At 36.1% G+C, this 20,596-nt stretch overlaps 1 protein-coding gene across 7 annotated transcripts in view; it reads left to right on the top strand.

The window, feature by feature from the left end:
* The window catches only part of SCLT1 (sodium channel and clathrin linker 1), a 214,735-nt gene that overhangs the window by 8,434 nt on the left and 185,705 nt on the right, over positions 1–20,596 (top strand). For all 7 annotated transcript variants that reach the window (XM_063705543.1, XM_063705544.1, XM_019025990.4 and 4 more), the window contains exon 2: positions 2,800–2,867. In XM_063705543.1, coding sequence (XP_063561613.1) covers positions 2,800–2,867 — 68 coding nt within the window. The remainder of the gene's footprint in view (positions 1–2,799; positions 2,868–20,596) is intronic.

Genomic DNA, 20,596 nt, shown 5'->3' with positions numbered 1-20,596 from the left:
TTTTTCTTGTAAATTTGTTCAAGTTCCTTATAGATGCTGAATATTAGACCTTTGTCAGATACACAGTTTGCAGAAATTTTCTCCCACTTTGCAGCATGTCTGTTCACTCTGTGGATAGTTTCCTTTGCTGTGCCTAAGCTCCTTATTTTAATTAGTTTCCATTTGTAATTTTTGCTTTTGTTGCAATTGCTTTTGGCAATTTTGTCATGAAACCTTTGCCTACTCCTGTGTCCAGATGGTGTTGCCTAGGTTGTCTTCTGGGGTTTTTATAGTTTGGGGTTTTACATTTAAGTCTTTAATTCATCTTGAGTTATTATTTATATATTGTGTAAGCAAGGAGTCCAGTTTCAGTCTTTTTTCATATGGCTTGCTGGTTATCCGAGCATCATTTAAAGTAGGGAATTCTTTCCTCATTGCTTGTTTTTGTCAGGTTTGTTGAAGATCAGATAGTTGTAGGTATGTGGCCTTAATTCTGGGTTCACTATTATGTTCCATTGGCCTATGTGTCTGTTTTTTGCACCAGTACCATGCTGTTTTGGTTACTGTGGCCCTGTAGTGTAGTTCTAAGTCAGGAAACATGATGCCTCCAGGTGTGTTCTTTTTGCTTAGGATTGCTTTGGCTATTCAGTCTCTTTTTTGGTTTCATATGAATTTTAAAGTTTTTTCCAGAGAAACGTTTCATAATTTTCTGTGTAGGGGTCTTAAACATCTTCTGTTGTATTTATTCCTGGGCATTGATTTTTTTTATGGTACTATAAATAGCATCTTTTACTGTTTTCTAACTTTATGCTGCCAGTATCTAGAAATATAATTAGTTTTTATATATTGACCTTGTAACCAACAACTTTGTTAATCTTCATGATTGATTTTTAACAATGTATCTGTGGTTTTTTTGGATTAATCACATATGCACTCATAACTATGAATAATGACAGTTGTTTCATCTTTTCCAGCCTTTATCTCTTTTAGGTCTTTTCCTTGCTTTACTGCATTAACTTAGACCTCCAATAGAGTGTTGAGTAAATGTCATAAGAATTTATCCTTATGTGATTCCTAATTCAAGGGAAAGTTTTCAACATTTTTACTCATGAGTATGATGTTTGTTGTGTATTTTACGTAAGCATTCATTATAATAACAGTGTTCCCTTCTAGTCTTACTTTGCTAAGGCTTTATCATGAATATATCTTGAATTTCATCAGATGCTTTTTAAAAATAACTTTTGAGATGATCATATTTTTTATCATTTTTTGTGAGTTTATTTTCAATTTCTTTATTTTCTGGGCTTATCTTTATTTACTCCACTTGGCTTTCTTTGGATTTAATTTGGTGCTGTTTTTCTAACTTCTTGGAATGCATTTGTAACTTCAGACTTTTTCTCTAGTATATGCAATTAAAGCTACAGATTTCTCTTTAAGCAAGTTTTGAGGTATCACATTTTCACTATTGTTCACTTCAAAATACTTTAAAATTTATTTTGTAATTCCTCCTGAGATCTTTCTTCTTTTTTTTTCTGAGATAGAGTCTTGCTCTGTTGCCCAGGCTGGAGCGTAGTGCAGTCATAGCTCACTGTAGCCTCAAAGTAGCCTCAAACTCCTAGGCTCAAGTGATTCCCCTACTTTGGCCTCCCAAAGCAGTGAGATTATAGGCATGAGCTACCATGCCTGGCCAAAAGTGATTTCTGAACTTCCAAACATATAGAGGATTTTCCTTTTTTTTTTTTTTTTTGGTTCTTGATACTAACTTAATTGTGCTATTGTAAGATAACATACTGTCTTTGGTTTCAGTCCTTTGAACATTATTGAGACTTTCTTTTACCAGTAAATAATCAACATTAAATGTTCTGTGTGATCTTGAAAAGAATGTGTGATTGCAAATTTGTTGGGTACTGTGTTGTATGTATGTTACTTTTCTTGATGTAAATAAAAATATGGTCTTGTTATTTCTTTTTTTTCTTTTTCTTTTCTTCTTCTTTTTTTTTTTTTTTCCAGAGTCTCACTCTGTCACCCAGGCTGGGGTGCAGTGGTGCGATCTTGGCTCACTGCAACTTCTGCCTCCCGGGTACAAGTGATTCTCCTGCCTCAGCCTCTCAGGTAGCTGGGATTACAGGCGCATGCCACTACTCTTGGCTAATTTTGTAGTTTTAGTAGAGATGGGGTTTCGCCATGTTGGCCAGGGTGGTCTCGAACTCCCGACCTCAAGTGATCCACCCGCCTCGGCCTCCCAAAGTGCTAGGATTACAGGCATGAGCCACCGGGCCTGGGCTGGCCTTGTTATTACCAAGACCTCTCACCTTTATTCTGGGTCTTCTTCCCCCATTGTCTCTTACCCGCTCCTGTTTAATTTGGATTCTTCAGCCTGCAATTTCTCCTTAAGGTGGAGGTTTGTCCTGGAAGAGTTTCAATTGGTTTTAAGAATTCTAAAAAATATGACTATAGCTTATCTTCCCAATGCTTCTCAATTTTAGTAGTAGTAATAAGATGTGGAGAATATATTTTACTTTCATTAACCCGAAGAGCAAGCCAGCAGAGACTGAGATTTCATGTTTATGAAATCAGAAATGGTAGTTCTTTGCAGATGTTATTTTTTTCACTTTGGCAGTAATTAGTTGCCTTAAATATATAAAAGGGCCTATTTTCAAGTTTTAAAATGGTGTATTGAAATTGATGATTCATCTTATCTTGAGAAGCAGTGAAGACTAGCCGTTTTGCATGGGATACATCAAATAATTACTGTATTTCTAGTTTTAAAGAATTGACCATTATTCAATGAACTGAAATCTGTTTTCCCGCTTGTTTCAGATCGAAGACTAAATGAAGATTTTAGGCGGTATCGAATGGAAAATTTTTCCAAATATTCATCTGTACAGGTATGTAAATTATAAATTCTACTTGGGAATATTCTCATGTGAAGTTGCCTACAGCACTTTGAAACTTGGCTTACAACTTTGATTCCTGTAATGGGAAAGCTTGTTTTTGCTTAATGAAAGTAAATCTTTTGACAATAGAAATTGCCCTTTTCCCCCCAACCAGAGTTGGAGCTTATATATTATATATGATATATAAAATGTCTGAGTTCTAAAATGAGAATTCGTTCGAGTTCTGAAACATCCTAAAATTGTTTCTCAATATACCTCTAGTTCTGTGTTCTAATTCTCTGCATTCTCATAAATTATGACAGAAGCATAAACTAATGCAAATTGTAAATAATATATGGTTTTTTAAAAATATCTTTTTTCCGTGGTTGTCATATCTTCTTGTTTAAATATTGTGTTTAAAAAATTCTTTAGCCAGAAATGTATAATTATTGGTGGACCTTGCATTACAGAATATTAAAAGGAAGGTAATGGCTCGTAGATTAGTGGTGACTCTCTATAGAAGCAAATAAGAGTGTTTTACTTTTACATAAATGCATTTTATAATTAGAACTTAATCTGGTTTGAATCTGTGTCCCCGCCCAAATCTCATGTGGAATTGTAATCTCCAGTGTTGGAGGAGGGTGCCTGGTTGAAGGTGACTGGATCATGGGTGCAAATTTCCCCCTTGCCCTTCTCGTGATAGTGAGTGAGTTCTCATGAGATCTGGTGGTTTAAAGTGTGTAGCACCTCCCCATTCTCTCTCTTCCTCCTGCTCTGGCCATGTAAGACATTCCTGCTTCCCCTTCATCTTCCACCATGATTGAACATTTCCTGAGGCTTCCCCAGCCATGCTTCCTGTATAGCCTGTGTTGGGGAAACCAGCCCCACACCACCTGGCAGGTACCCCGAGTCCAGCAGAGACAAAGGAGTTACAAAGAGACAGAATAAGCGTTTAAAAGGTGGGTCCAGGGGACCAGAGCGTTAGAGGCTTGCTCATGGCCCACAGCTCTTCAGCTCCACCTAATTTATTGGTTTACAAGCTCTTTGTTCTTAGGGCAGATGGGAGGGGTAGGAAGGGATGAGGAAAAGGCTCATGAGGGAGAACTCATGAGTCATTCAATAAGAAGTATAGCAGTGCCAGTTTCTGTGAATTTCCTTGAGCAAAGGTGTGTGTCTAAACTACTTAAGATCTTTAACTTATTGGGACTGAAATGGGTAGGAGTGGGTTTCAGGAGGAGCCAAGATGTTTGATTATACTCCACTGCTTCAAGGGAGTGTTATTGCCCTGGGCAACCTGTGGAATGCCGCTGAGCTGTTATGCTCTCGGGGCATAAACATATAAAGGCAATAAGGAGACTTTTCTCCTCAGAGGCCGCCCATGGCTTCCCATGGGTGTTTCACACAGGGGAGACCAACTCATCTGGCACCCCAGAAACTCTCTCTCCCACAGCCTGCAGAACCATGAGCCAACTAAACCTTTTTTTCTTTATAAATTACCCAGTCTCAGATGTTTCTTTATAGGAGTGTGAGAATGGACTGATATAGAAAATTTGTACCAGTGAATGGGCATTGGTATAAAGATACCTGAAAATGTGGAAGTGACTTTGGAACTGCATAATGGGCAGAGGTTGGAACAGTTTGGAGAACCCAGAAGAAGACAGGAAGATGAAGGAAAGTTTGGAACTTCCAAGAGACTTGTTGAATGGTTGTGACCAAAATGCTCATAGTGATACGGATAGTGAAGTCTAGGCTGAGGAGGCCTCAGATGGAGAAGAGGAACTTACTGGGAACTAGTGTAAAGGTCACTCTTGCCATGTTGTAGAAAGAGACTGGCAGCTTTGTGCCCCTGCTCTAAGGATCTGTGGAACTTTGAACTTGAGAGAGATGATTTAGGGTATTTGGCAGGAAACTTTCCAAGCAACAAAGCACTCAAGATGTAGCCTGGCTGCTTCTAACAGTGTAAGTTCGTAGGTGTTTGCAAAGAGATGGTCTGAAACTGGAACTTATATTTAGAAGGGAAGTAGAGCATAATAGTTTGGAAAGTTTACAGCCTGACCATGTGATAGAAAAGAAAAACCCATTTTCTAGGGAGAAATTGAAGCTGGCTGCAGAAATTTGCATAAGTAAAGAGGAGCTGAATGCCTAAGACAATAAAGAAGATGCCTCAAAGGCATTTTGGTGATGTTCACCACAGCCCCTACCATCACAGGCCTGGAGACATAGGAGAGAAGAATGATTTTGTGGGGGCAGGCCCAGGGCCCCACTGCCCTGTACAACCTCAGGACATTGCTCCCTGGTCCCAGCTGCTTCAGCTCCAGCTGTGACTAAAAGGGCCCCAGATAACATCTCAGTCAACTGCTCCAGAGGGTGAAACCCATAAATCTTGGCAGCTTCCACATGGTGTTAAGCTTGTGGGTGCGCAGAGGGCAAGAGTTGAGGCCTGGGAGCTTCTGCCTGGGTTTCAGAGGATATATAGAAATGCCTGGATGTCCACACAGAAGCCTGCTGCAGGGGCACAGCCCTCATGGAGAACCTCTGCTAGGGCAGTGCAGAGAGGAAATGTAGGGTTGGAGCCCCCACACAGAATCCACACTGGACACTGCCTAATGGGGCTGTGAGAAGGGAGCTACCATCCTCCAGACCAAAGAATGGTAGGTCCACCAACAGCTTGCACTATGTGCCTGGAAAAGCCTCAGGCACTCAATGCCAGACTGTGAAAGCAGCTGCAGGGAATGTACCCTGCAGAGCAACAGAGGCAGAGCTGCCCAAGGCTGTGGGAGCCCACCCCTTGCATCAGTGTTGCCTAGATGTGAGACATGGAGTCAAAGGAGATTATTTTGGGCCCCTAAGGTTTAATGACTGCCCTTCTGGGTTTTGGAAATGCCCCCGCGGCCTGTAGACCCTGTCTTTTGATCAATGTCTCCCTTTTGGAAAGGGAGTATTTACCCAATTCTATACCTTCATTGTATCTTGGAAGTAACTAACTTGTTTTTTATTTCACAGGGTCATAGGCAGAAGGGTCTTGTCTTGTCTCAGATGAGACTTTGGACTGTGGACTTTTGAGTTAATGCTGAAATGAGTTAAGACTTGGGGGACTGTTGAGGAGGGACGATTGTATTTTCCAGTGTGAGGATATGAGATTTGGGAAGGGCCGAGGGTGGAGTGATACACTTTGGATTTGTGTCCCTGCCCAAATCTAATGTCGAATGGTAATCACCAGTGTTGGAGGAGAGCCCTGGTGGGAGGTGACTGTATCATGGGGGTGAATTTTCTCCTTGCTGTTCTCCTGATAGTGAGTGAGTTCTCATGAAATCTGCTTGCTTATAAATGGGTAGTACCTCCCCATTTTCTCTCTTCCTCCTGCTCCAGTCGTGTAAGATGTGCCTGCTTTCCCTTCACCTTCTGCATTCTGAAAGTTTCCTGAGGCCTCCCCAGCCAGGCTTCCTGTACAGCCTGTGGAACAATTAGCCAATTAAACCTCTTTTCTTGATAAATCACCCAGTCTTATGTATTTCCTTATAGCAGTGCAAGAATGGACTAATGCAGAACTAAAATTATTTTCAAGGTATTAAAAGTGAAGAGCTTGTTTTTAGTATTAAAAAGGAATAGTTTATTTGGTTGGCTTGAGTACTTATTCTTATAGATATTTTTTAATGTATATTCAGTATTTAGCTGACTGCTCTATGCTTTTATTTCCAAAGACCAGATTCAGAGTCCACAGAGTCTGGAAGCTACCCATTCACTATTTGCCGTTATAACCATGGTATTATTTTTATTATAATATATAATTTTTATGCATACTTAATAACTGTAATAATTTAAGTGATAGAGAATCTTTCATATTCCAACAGCTTTTAAGTTTTGCTCAGAATCTTAAGATTTTTGCTTCTGTTTAGTGTCTTGTGGAATAGGCCTGAACAAGAGTAAAAAAAAAATTTTATTTTAAAGCCCCAGATGACTCTGGCTACGGTAATGCATCATATCTGTGGAAAGCTGTGGTTGACTTGATTATGAAAGATGTTTTTAACAGATAACATAATGGTGACTCTAGCCTTTCAGATGCACCTGCATTATGCATTGTGATGATACTAATTAAAGCTCAAGAGTAGCAGACCTAGTAGGGACAAATCTTCCTTTACAAGATTGTCCTCTTTGGAAGAATTATAACTGCTTTACTTTTCTGAAGCTAACCATTCTTCTCTTATGTGTACTATTCTTGTTGTCTTGCAACCAAATCTTGATTCCTATCTCTTTAGTGGTAACATATTGTTACTGCCTAAGAGTCCTCTGCCATCCTCCATATCTTCAGAACATGTTGCTGTTTCCAGACTCCCGTCCCCATGGACCTTGCTTTTCACTGCATGTTTTGCAGTAGTAAGAGAGGAGGTGATATGACAGTATGAGGAGATTAATCTGCTTTCTAGCAATAATGCCCATATCCTTGGCCATATGTAATGCATCCCTAGAGGGTTCTTTACCTCATATATTACTTCGGTTTCTGAAAAAATGTTCAAGAGAATTTTTTCTTTTTTTAGTTTGTTTTAGTATGTTTTGCAGTAAAGGAAGAAGGAAACCATTATCAATGGGTATGTGGGATCCAGGAGTGCTAGCTCATATATCTTATCACTGTAACTTAGTTGTTGCTACTAGCAACAGAAATCCTTTATAAATTTGTGTTTCCCCTTTTTGTTTAGCCATGTTTCCCAGATGCCTAGAACAGTTCTGGTCAGTAGGCATTTGATAAATATTTGTTGAGTGAATGAAACAACTATGTTCTTCCTCTTTTTCCTTCCCTCCTACCCACTTATCTTCCAACATGATTTCAACTCTATGTGTCAAATATAGTGAAAGTCATGGAGATGTGAAAAGTCATGGTCAGCTTGGGAAATACAAGTAGTTCTTACTTTTTAGTTTTATTTTTCAAGATAAAGTCCTAAAGTCCTTACATTGGGTGCCATAAAATTGCCAGAAGTTGTGTTAAATGAACATACTTTATTAAGTCTTTTTATGATATTGGAAAAACAAAGCAACAGGAGTTTGATATTTATTTCATGTATTTTAAGCTGGAACTTCAAACTTGATTTTCTATATAAACTTTGTTAGGTGTAATGGTGAAAATTCTTTAGTGCAGTTATTACATAATGAGCATTTAGGCTTGCTTTGGATCAAAGTAAGTTTTCTGAATTGCCTCAAGATAACCATTTTGAAGCTTATTGTTCTTAGGGGACTATGTTACCTTTATGGTAGCTAACTATACTTTATGTAAATTTTGTGGACATAGGCTGAAATTTGAAGTCTTCCAATGTGTTGAATAGCTTATATATTTAATATATTAAATATTTGGCTCATTATACTTTCATAATTCAATCATCTGTTCTCTTCATTACATTTGTATGTAACTTTTAAAAGATATTTTAAATAGCTGGTTTCTTGATTTTTTTCAGGGTTGTAAAATTCAGTTGTCTTTGATTATTTTGTGTTTTCTATATAAGTAAAAAGTATTTCAAGTGGCATTGCTCTCTGAAGTACAGTAGTTGGCACTAGGTGACAAATATTCAAGATTAGAAAAAGATTTGCTTAAGAAGCTTAGTGGAAAATTTCCCTTTTTTCCCAGTCCTTTATTCCATTTTTTTTCTTGAATACTTGCTTTTTTTTTTCATACCCAGGCTAATTGAATCCTCTTTGTTATCTATGCCACACTGGTATATGTATCTACTGAGGGGGCTAAGGTTAGTGCTTTGGTCTCTTGGTACTTGCTGAAGGGACAGAATGGAATACTAAAAATAAGTTTATTTTCTCTGAAAGCTCGCCTAAAAATATTTTCTTCTTCTAGCTTGGGAATTCTTTTTCTACTCATTACCCTTTGGACCCAAAATTAAAACAAACAAATATTGAGAGAGTCTGCTGGGGGAAAAAAGGAGATACATAAGCTAGAATAAAAAGAAAGGGAGGAATACATATAAAAGCATAGTGCCAAAGAGGTATAAGTGGCTATGGAGGGGAAAGACATCATAGTTTAAATATATTCACTTATTCAACAAACATTAATATACTCATTCAATGAATTTTGAGTTCATGCTTATGCTAGGTAAGCTCTGGGGACAGGACTATGAATAACATAGACAAAGGATCCTCCTTCTGTAGAAGATATGTGAACGAATGAAAGAGATGTGAAGGAATGAATGAAATAATTAAAATTACAGTATCCTATGAAAGAAGCAGGGTGCTGAGATAGAGATTAATATGTATGTTATTATGGAGGTGGTGGCGGTAGAGACCTATTTTTGATAGAAAGGTCATAGAAGACCTTTCTAAGGTAGTAACATTCCAGCTGGGACAGAAGATGAAGATTGAGCCAAAGAATGGACCAAGAAGGGGCCTTGAGGCAGGGAAGAATTTGACATGTCTTGTACAATGTATAGGAGTTTGTGCCAATTGTCATAAAAAAATAGTTATTTGAAAATTATATTAAAGAAATGGCAAGGCTACTCCTGTTGCTCATGAGTTAACAAATACAAGACTCAACAGATAAAATATAACAATTCACCTGTACTGTTTGAGTTGAATCAAATTATTAGCTTTCTAGACCAGCACTGTCCAGTAGATCTTTCTCTGATGATAGAAATGTTATATAATTCTGCACTGTCCAGTATTGTAGCCACTAGTTACATGGGGCTTTTGACCACTTGAAATTAGGCTAATACAACTGAAGAAATGAATGTTTTATTTAATTTTCATATTAAATGAATAAAATTTAGATTTAAATAGTTATATATGCTTGAAGCTTTTGTATTGGCCATTGTAATTCTGGACTCTCTATTGATGAGTTACCCACGTAAAACCTTGAAGGGATGATTTTGCATCATCCCATGATGCTAGGAGATTGATGATTTAACACATTACAGGGAGTTGACTGTAAGTTTATCAGTTACTTCTGCTGTTCGTCAACGTTTATTGATAAATGATGAAAATTAACCTCCTCATGATCTAAACGAAAGGATTAAGAGATTTCCTGCAGTCCTTTAAAATGTACAGGAACATCTTCCCAAAATGCTATCCAACCTGTACTTTATTTCCTTCCAAAGGATAGAGGAAAAGATGCAATTTACATATTTGGTAGCCAATATTTATTAGAGTGAGAGCCAAAAGTAAACATTCAAAACTGTAATTAGAGTGCTTACAGAGTGTATAATTTTGTTAGAGAAAGAAAAGTATCTAGAGAATTTGCTTACATAACCACAATCCAATATTATTGACATTTTTTTCTGTGATACACCATCAGCATTATTTCAGGGAGTCATCTGGAGAGCAAAGATAATTAGAGACCCAGTGTGGTAGCTGATGCCTGTGAACTCAGCGTTTTGGGAGGCTGTGGCAGGAGGATCATTGAGACCAGGGGTTTGAGACCAGCCTGAGGAACATAGCAAGACCCCATCTCTATAAAAAGTTAAAAAATTAGCGGGGCATGATGGTGCATGCCTATAGTTCTGGTTACCCAGGAAGCAGAGGTGGGAGGATCTCTTGAGTCCAGAAATTCGAGGCTGCAGTGAGCTATGCTTGCACCATTGCACTCCAGTTTGGGTGATAGAACAAGAACCTGTCTCTAATTTTTAAAAAGATAAATAGAAATTAATTACACAATATCAGTTATTTAAGATTCAAGAAATACACAATTCTTTAAATTATTCCTTTATTTAGTATAGCTTGTTTAAATTTTGTTTTAGAGAAAATGAAAAGAACATTTGTAAATGTTTTTTAGGCAATTTCAGTCTTATTCTCTAAGCATGATTTTTTCTATTACTGCTCGAGTTATTAAGTAATGGAGTTTTTTCTTCTAAAAGTTTCACTAGCAAATGGAAAGGGATTGCTAAATCAACATTTTTATTCTTTCAAAGATTTTCTATCTCTGTTTTGACATATGCTTATTCTCATCTTACAACTTTTATAATTACTTTGGATTATTGGGTCATTTATTCTTAGGTTTGTATTTTCTTAGCAATTGTTATTAGAAAATAGTTTTTGAAAAGTGTTTTCACATAATTCAGCTTAACTAATATTTTCTATCACTACCTTTATGGAAAGAATTATGCCAAGTGCTTTAGTGATATGAAGTTAAAATAAAGTGACCATATTGTAGGAACTTAAAGGCTAATAAAAATATGGAATGAGACAAATATCAAATAACAAGATAAACGGCATGTTATTTGTATCTTAAGAACATTAAAAACAAATGTGTGTATTAAGGGTGACAAAAGAAATATAGTTGGAGAGATCAGGAAAAGTTTCTTGGAAATGTAGCATATCTTATGGACATTGAAGAGTAGATGAAATTTCAAACTAACTTGATGAAGACAAAACTAGAGGTGGTTGGGAGTGTTTCATATGGACCCACTGGCATAAGAAGCCAAAGGAGATGAGAAAATGAGAGTTGTATTTAGGGAATAAAATATATTTCAGTTTATATAATGTATTTGGCATATAGGAGAGAATATGAAAAACATTAGGTTGAGTAAGTTATAGAGAGCTATGAATGATTATGTTGAGGAGTCTGGATTTAATTGAATAAGCATTGGTAGACTGCTAAGTATTTTTAAAAGAATGACTTTCTGAATAATCTGAAAGAAATTCATTTATTCATTGGTCTATAACTAATTTGTTGTGCATCTATAAGTAGTGAGACATTGTGTTAGACTCTGGGAATATGATAGTGAATAAGGCAGGCATTAGTGTGATCTATAAGGTAAATTAAAATGGAGTGAAATGTGATAGGAGTAACAATCAGGAAACCCACATAAATGATGGGTAGATCAATTAGCCCATATATTACTGTTTTCTAAATGTTATTCATCCCCCACCTTCAGTCATAAGAATTTATAAGATTTTGATTTCATAACAATTCCTAAGAAACTTGAGAAGTAATATTTTAAAAGTTTGAACTGTTTAGTCATCCCAAGTAGCTTTTGTAAGTAACTTTTGAACAATTGAAAGTTAAATACAATGGACAGAGTAGCATGCAGAGGCTCACATTGTGAATTTTTGCTCCAGAACGACTACAGGAATAAGTCAGGAAATCCAAGAGGATCCATAGACCCTCTGAAGGAAGCAGATTGCAGGACCCAGGAGACGTCCCAAATACCATGGTATGCATGGCTGAGAGACCCACAGATGGTTCACATCACAGGACTTTGTACAGACAACCCCCAGTACAAGCCCAGAGCCTAGTAGACTTGCTGGGTGGCTAGATCCAGAAGAGAGATAGCAATCACTACAGCTAGACTCTCAGGAAACCACATCCATAGAAAAAGGGGCAGAGTGTTACATCAAGGGAACACCCCAAGGGACAAAAGAATCTGAACAACAGTTTTCAGCCCTAGACCTTTCCTCTGATAGAGTCTACCTAAATGGGAAGGAACCAGAACACCAACCCTGATAATATGACAAAACAAGGCTCTTCAGCACCCCCCAAGAATCACACTAGTTCACCAGGAATGGCTCCAAACCAAGAATAAATCCCTGATTTACCTGAATAAGAATTCAGGAGGTTAGTTATTAAGCTAATCAGGGAGGGACAAGAAAAGGCAAAGCCCCATGCAAGAAAATCCATAAAAATGAGACAAGAAGTGAAGGGAGAAATATTCAAGGAAATAGATAGCTTGAAGAAAAAAACAATAAAAAATTCGGGAGACTTTGGACACACTTTTAGAAATGCAAAATGCTCTGGAAAACCTCAGCAATAGAATTGAACAAGTAGAAGAAAGAAATTCAGAGCTCAAAGACAAGGTCTTCAAATTAACCCAATCCAACAAAGACAAAAAAGAATAAGAAAATATGAAGAAAGCCTCCAAGAAGTCTGGAATTATGTTAAACAACTAAACTTAAGAATAATTGGTGTTCCTGAGGAAGAAGAGAATTCTAAAAGCTTGGAAATATTTGGGGGAATAATTGAGGAAAACTTCCTTGGCCTTGCTAGAGTCCTAGACATCCAAATACAAGAAGCACAAAGAACATCTGGGAAATTCATCGCAAAAAGATCTTTGCCTAGGACATTGTCATCAGGTTATCCAAAGTTAAGATGAAGCAAAAAATCTTAAGACCTGTGAGACAAAATCACCAGGTAACCTATAAAGGAAAACCTGTTATATTGACAGCAGATTTCTCAGTAGACAAGCTGGAAGGGATTAGGGCACTATCTTCAGCCTCTTCAGACAAAACAGTTATCAGCCAAGATTTTATATCTAGCTAAACTAAGCATCATATCAAGGAAAGATACAGTCATTTTCAGGCAAACAAATGCTGAGCAAATTCACCATTACCAAGCCACCACTACAAGAACTGCTAAAAGGAGCTCCAAATCTTAGAACCAAAACTTGGAAGCACATCAAAACAGAACCTCTTTAAAGCATAAATCACACAGGACCTATAAAACAAAAATATAAGCTAAAAAAGCAAAAACAAAAAAACCAAAGTACACTGGCAACAGAGAGCATGGTGAATGCAACAGTACCTCACATTTCAATACTAACACTGAATGTAAATGGCCTAAATGCTCCACTTAAAAGATACAAAACTGCAGAATGGATAACAACTCACCAACCAACTATCTGCTGCCTTCAGGAGACTCACCTAAAACATAAGGACTCACATAAACTTAAAGTGAAGGGGTGGAAAAATAATTTCATGCAAATGGGCACCAAAAGCGAGCAGGAGTAGTCATTCTTATATCAGACAAAATAAAAAACAAAAAAAACTTTAAAGCAACAGCAGTTAAAAGAGACAAAGAGGGACATTATATGATGAGTAAAAGGCCTTATCCAACAGGAAGATATCACAATCTTAAACATAAATGCACCTAACACTGGAGCTTCGAATTTATATGACAATTACCAATAGACCTAAGAAGTGAGATAGACAGCAGCAACACATTAATAGTTGGGGACTTCAATACTCCACTGACAGCCCTAGGCAGGTCATCAAGACTGAAAGTCAACAAAGAAACAAGGGTTTTAAACTATACCTTGGAACAAATGGACTTAACAGATATATACAGAACATTCCATCCAACAACCACAGAATACACATTCTGTTCAACAGTGCATAATAGAACTTTCTCCAAGATGGACCATACAATAGACCATAAAACGGGCCTCAATAAATTGAAGAAAATTGAAATTATGTCAAGCACTCTCTCAGACCACAGTGGCATAAAACTGGAAATTGACTCCAAAAAGAACCTTCAAAACCATGCACATACATGGAAATTAAGTAAGCCTGCTCTTGACTGAGCATTGGATCAAAAACGAAATCAAGATAGAAATTTAAAAATTCTTCTAACTGAATGACAATAATGACACAACCTACCAAACCTGTGGGATACAGCAAAGGCAGTGCTAAGAGGGGAAAGTTCATAGCTCTAAACACCTACATCAAAAAGACTGAAAGAGCACAAACTGACATTCCAAGGTCACACCTCAAGGGACTAGAGAAACAAGAACAAACTAAACCCAAACCCAGCAGAACAAAGGAAATAACCAAGATTAGAGCAGAATTAAGTGAAATTGAAACAAACAAGCAAGCAAACAAACAAAAAACCCAAAAGATAAATAAAACAAAAAGCTGGTTCTTTGAAGGGATAAAATTGATAGACCATTAACAAGATTAACCAAGAAAAGAAGGGAGAAAATCCAATAACCTCACTAAGAAATGAAACGCGAGATATTACAACTGTCACCACTGAAATACAAAAGATCATTTAAGTCTACTATGAACACCTTTATGCACATAAACTAGAAAACCTAGAAGAGATGGATAAATTCCTGCAAAAATACAACCCTCCTAGCTTAAATCGGAAAGAATTAGATTACCTGAACAGATTAATAACAAGCAGCGAGATTGAAGTGGTAATTAGAAAATTACCAACAAAAAAAAAGTCCAGGACCAGATGGATTCACAGCAGAATTCTACCACACATTCAAAGAAGAATTGGTGCCAATACTTGTGATACTATTCCACAAGATAGAGAAAGAAAGAACCCTCCCTAATTCATTCTGTGAAGCCAGCATCACACTATTATCAAAACCAAGAAAGGACATATCCAAAAAAGAAAACTACAGATCAATGTCCTTGATAAACATAGATACTAAAATCCTTAACAAAATACTAGCTAACTGTATCCAACAACGTAGCAAGAAGATAATCCACTATGATTAAGTGGGTTTTAGAGCAGGGCTGCAGGGATGGTTTAACATATGCAAGTCAATACGTGTGATACTCCACATAAACAGAATTAAAAACAGAAGAATCACATGATGATCTCAATAGATGCAGAAAAAGCATTCAACAAAGTCTGGCACCCCTTTAGGATTAAAACTCTCAACAAAATTGGCATACAAGGGACATACCTCAACATAATAAAAGCCACCTATGACAAACCCACAGCCAACTAATACTGAATGGGGAAAAGTGGAAAGCATTCTCTCTGAGAACTGGAACAAGACGAGGTTGCCCACTCTTACCACTCCTCTTCAACATCATACTGGAAACCCTAGCCAGAGCAATCAGACAAGAGAAAGAAATAAAGGGCATCCAAACTGGTAAAGAGGAAGTCAAACTGTCACTGTTTGCTGATGATATGATCGTTTACCTTGAAAACCCTAAGGACTCCTCCAGAAAGCTTCTAGAACTGATAAAAGAATTCAGCAAAGTTTCCAGATACAAGATTAATGTGCACAAATCAGTAGCCATTCTATACAGCAACCAAGCAGAGAATCAAATCAAGAACTTGACCGCTTTTACAATAGCTGCAAAAATAAATAAATAAAATGCTTAGGAATATACCTAACAAAGTAGTCAAAGTTCAAGGAAAACTATGAAACACTGCTGAAAGAAATCATAGATGACACAAACAGAAACACATCTCATACTCATGGATGGTAGAATCAACATTGTGAAAATGACCATACTTCCAAAAGCAATCTACAGATTCCATGCAATTCCCATCAAAATACCATTATTCTTCACATAATTAGAAAAAACAATTCTAAAATTCATATGGAACTAAAAGAGAGCCTGCATAGCCAAAGCAGGACTAAGCAAAAAGAACAAATCTGGAGGCATCACACTACCTGATTTCAAACTATACTATAAGGCCATAGCTACCAAAACAGCATGGTACCGGTATAAAAATAGGCACATAGACCAATGGAATGGAATAGAGAACCCAAAAATAAACCCAAATACTTACAGCCAACTGATATTTGACAAAGCAAACAAAAACATGAAGTGGGGAAAGGACTCCCTTTTCAACAAATCGTGCTGGGATAATTGGCTAGCCACATGTAGGAGAATGAAACTAGATCCTCATCTCCCACCTTAAACAAAAATCAACTCAAGATGGATTAAGGACTTAAATCTAAGACCTGAAACTGTAAAAATACTAGAAGATAACATTGGAACAACCCTTCTAGACATTGGCTTAGGCAAGCATTTCATGACCAAGAACCCAAAAGCAAATGCAATTAAAAACAAAGATAAATAGCTGGGATCTAATTAAACTAAAGGGCTTTTGTACTGCAAAGGAACAGTCAGCAGAGTAAACAGACAATCCACAGAGTGGGAGAAAATCTTCACAATCTATGCATCTGACAAAGGACTAATACCCAGAATCTACAACAAACTCAAACAAATCGGCAAGAAAAGAACAAATAATCCCATCAAAAAGTAGGCCAAGGACCTGAATAGACAATTCTCAATAGAAGATATACAAATGGCCAACAAACATATACATATAGACAGATTCTCAGAAGAAGATATACAGATGGCCAACAAACATATGAAAAAGTGCTCAACATTACTAATGATCATGGAAATGCAAAACAAAACCACAACGTGATACCACCTTACTCCTGCAAGAATGGCCATTATCAAAAAATCAAAAAACAGTAGATGTTGGCGTGGATGCAGTGAACAGGGAACACTTCTACACTGCTGGTAGGAATGTAAACTAGCACAACCGCTATGGAAATCAGTGTGGAGATTCCTTAAAGCACTAAAAGTAGGACTACCATTTGATCCAACAATCCTACTACTGATATATATACACACACACACATACATATATATGTGGTGGAATACTACTTATCCTTGAAAAGGAATGAATTAATGGCATTTGCAGCAACCTGGATGAGATTGGAGACTATTATTCTAAGTGAAGTAATTCAGGAATGGGAAACCAAACATTGAATGTTCTGACTCATAATTGGAAGCTAAGCTATGAAGATGTAAAGCATAAGGATGACACAATGGACTTTGGGGACTCAGGTGAAAAGGGTGGCAAGGAGGTGAGGGATGAAAGACAAATTGGGTGCAGTGTATACTGCTCGGGTGTTGGGTGCACCAAAATGTCACAAATCATCACTAAAGAACTTACCCATGTAACCAAACACCACCTGTTCCCCAGCAACCTGTAGAAATAACATTTTTTTAAAAAAAAAAAAGTTAAAATATTACTTCTTTGCCAGGCATGATGGCTCACGCCTGTAATCCCAGCACTTAGGGAGCCCAAGGCAGGTGGATTGCTTCAGGTCAGGAGTTTAAGGCCAGCCTGGCCAACATGGTGAAACCCCATCTCTACTAAAAATAACAAAAATTAGCTAGGCATGGTGGTATGTACCTGTTATCCCAGCTACTTGGGAGGCTGAGTCAGGAGAATCACTTGAACCAGGGAGGTGGCTGTTACAGTAAGCTGAGATCATTCCATGGCACTCCAGTGTGAGTGACAGAGCCAGACTCTATCTCAAAAAACAAACAAAACTTCTTAATCTTTTTAAAGTATAAACTATTTTTAGTAGTCTAGGATAAATCAGTTTTTGAAATTATGTAGGCTACTAGATGCATTTATTATTTTGTTCACCAAGAGGTACTATGGAAGATTGCCTTTTCATTTTACCTAATTCATATTGCAGTTCTCCTGGAACCATGTGAACATATCATTTAAAGTTTTGCATTTCAAGAGTTAATCCTTCCCATGTTGGTAAAATGCTTATAATATATACATTGGGTTAGCCAATGATTTGGTGTTTTTTTTTCTCATGTTTAGAAAAAAACAAAAGATAATGAGCCAAGATTTATTAAGATTTATTAAGTGTTTTCTATGTCAGGAATTAGGTTAAACACTTTATATATCTTATTCTTTATTTTGAAAAATTTATATACTTCAAGCATACATCAAAATATAGAAGATAAAACTAATACCTGTGTACCTACCACCCAATTGTGTCAGTTCTTAACTTTTTGCCATATTTGTTTCAGGTTTGTTATGTTTTATGTTTTATTTTTGTTAAGAAATTAAATATCACAGAAATAAATGAATCTCTGTGTGCACTTCTTTCCTCACCTGTTTCCTTCTGTCCCTTCCCAGTGGTAATTACTATCCTTAACTTAGTGTTTTTCAATACTATTCATGCTTTAATACTTTATATGATTATACCTGAAATTACTTTATAGTGCCATTTGTCACATTTTTAAACTAATAAGTGATGATAGCATGCTGTATGTATCCTGCAAAAGCTATTATGTGCTCAACATTATTTTTAATATTTGAAATATATTTTACCAGTTTATGTACTGTAACTATTGCTACATTCCATTGTATTACTATACCAAAATGTATCCATTCTCTTGACAAAGAAATTTAGATTTTGTCTAATTCTTTAATTTTGCAATAATGTTTCAGTACAGTCTTGAACATGTCTCCATATATACATCTGAGATTTTTTTTAGTATGTCTACCTAAAATTGGAGTTATCTTAAGATTTACTAGAATTGCTGGAGGTGGTTGCAATAATTTTCATTCTAATTCATGGTCTATAAGAGTGTTCATTGTGAAACAGCCTTTTAACATTTGGTAATAATGTCAAATATTTTGTTTTGTCAGTTTGACTTGTGTGAAATAACATCTCACTTTTGTTTTTATTTGTATTTCTCTAATTATTAGTGAGATTATTCTTGCTTTTATTTGTTATTGATCTCAGATTTCCTCTGTTATATTTTTTCTAATAATACCCTTTGGTCATTAAAACATAGTAAACATTAAATTGTGGGCTTTCATTTATCTGGTTTATATGTTTTCTAATAGAAAAATTTTAACTTTTAATACAGTTAAATGTATATGTTTTTCTGCTGTGAATTTTATTACTGTGTCTTAAGAAGTTCCTCACTAGCATATATGAACTTTTCACATTTAAGTCTTTATTCAGTCTGGAATTTATTATTGTGGATTGTTTAGGACAGGGCTCTGTTTTTTTTCTCTGTATAATAACCATTGCTTCCAGCATTTATTATTTGATGTTTTCCCTACTGACTTATCTATATCAAGTTTGCATATATGCATAGCTTGTTCAGTGTCTGGGTACTCTAATTTTGTCTGTTGCTATTTTGTGTTTTCCTCCCAGAATAATAGGGTTTAGTCACTACAACTGGAAAGAAAATAAATTGTTGTGAAATTGCTAATTTAGAATTCACACTTGAAATACTTTGATATTCTATGAGTCAAACTTAAACTTAGTACACTCTTGCAGGATATTGGTGCTTTGAGCCTTTTATTTATTTCCCGATTGCAATAAATTACATTATATAAATAAATTACAATACATTTATTTATTGTAATTTAGAGTTTAGCAAACTATAGCCCACTGGCCAAATCCCACATGCTATGTGTTTCATTAGATAGAGATTTACTGGAACACAGCTATAGTCGTTTGTTTATATATTGTCTATGACTCCATTTGTGCTACAGCAACAGGCTTGAATAGTTGGAACAAAAACCATGTTATTGACAAAGTCAAATATTTATGGTCAGGCCCTTTACAAAAAAGCTTTGCCAACTCTTGTTCTAACTCTATTTTATTATGAACATTAATTATATTAAGTGTGAATAAATTAAACATTCTAAGTACTTAAAGTGCACACACATACACACACACAAAGCCAACTATGTGAACAACAATGTGGTTGAAAATGAAAAGGATAGAAAAAGTTACACCATGAAAATATTAATTAAAAGAAAGCAAACGTAGGCCTAGTGCTATGAAATGAAATAGATTTAACTAAGAAATATTACTATAGATAAATAAGTGAAGGAGTTAAATCCGTGGTAAATTTTGATACCTCTATACCCAACTTCAAGCTTCAAACTGTACAAAAGAAAAAAGTGACAAAACTAAAAGTAAAAAAGAAGCAAATATACACTTTTAAGGGAGAATTCTTTCACCATGGAGAATAAGCAAGAATAAGCAAAGAAAAAAATAAAAGGTTCTAAACAGCACAATTGACAAAATTCCCCTAAATGACTTATGTAGAACACTGAACTCAACAAAAATAGAGTACATGTTATTTTACAGTGCATATGGAGCAGTTGCCAAAATTGACCATATGCTGAGTCATAAATTTCAACAAATTTTAAGGGTTTCAAATTACTTATAATTTGTTTTCTGACCACAGTGGCATTTAGCTATAAAGCAACAACAAAAAGTTAACCAGAAAATCCTCTGTTGCTTTGAAATTTAACAGTATGCTTCTAATGGCTTACTAGTCAAAGGAAATTTCTAAATTAAGCTAGAAAATAATTTGAACTTAGAATACTAAAAATTAGACACATAAAAATTGTAGGATGGACATCTAATTTCAGGAATATAGTGTAAATGTACTTTTCCTTATTCCTCTAACTGTGTACATCTAAAAGCATT

The sequence above is a fragment of the Gorilla gorilla genome, chromosome 3 (genome assembly GCF_029281585.2).
Source record: "Gorilla gorilla gorilla isolate KB3781 chromosome 3, NHGRI_mGorGor1-v2.1_pri, whole genome shotgun sequence".
NCBI classification, from domain to species: Eukaryota; Metazoa; Chordata; class Mammalia; order Primates; family Hominidae; genus Gorilla; species Gorilla gorilla.
Note: the sequence above shows the minus strand (reverse complement) of the source record. Positions and strands in the feature narration are given on the sequence as shown.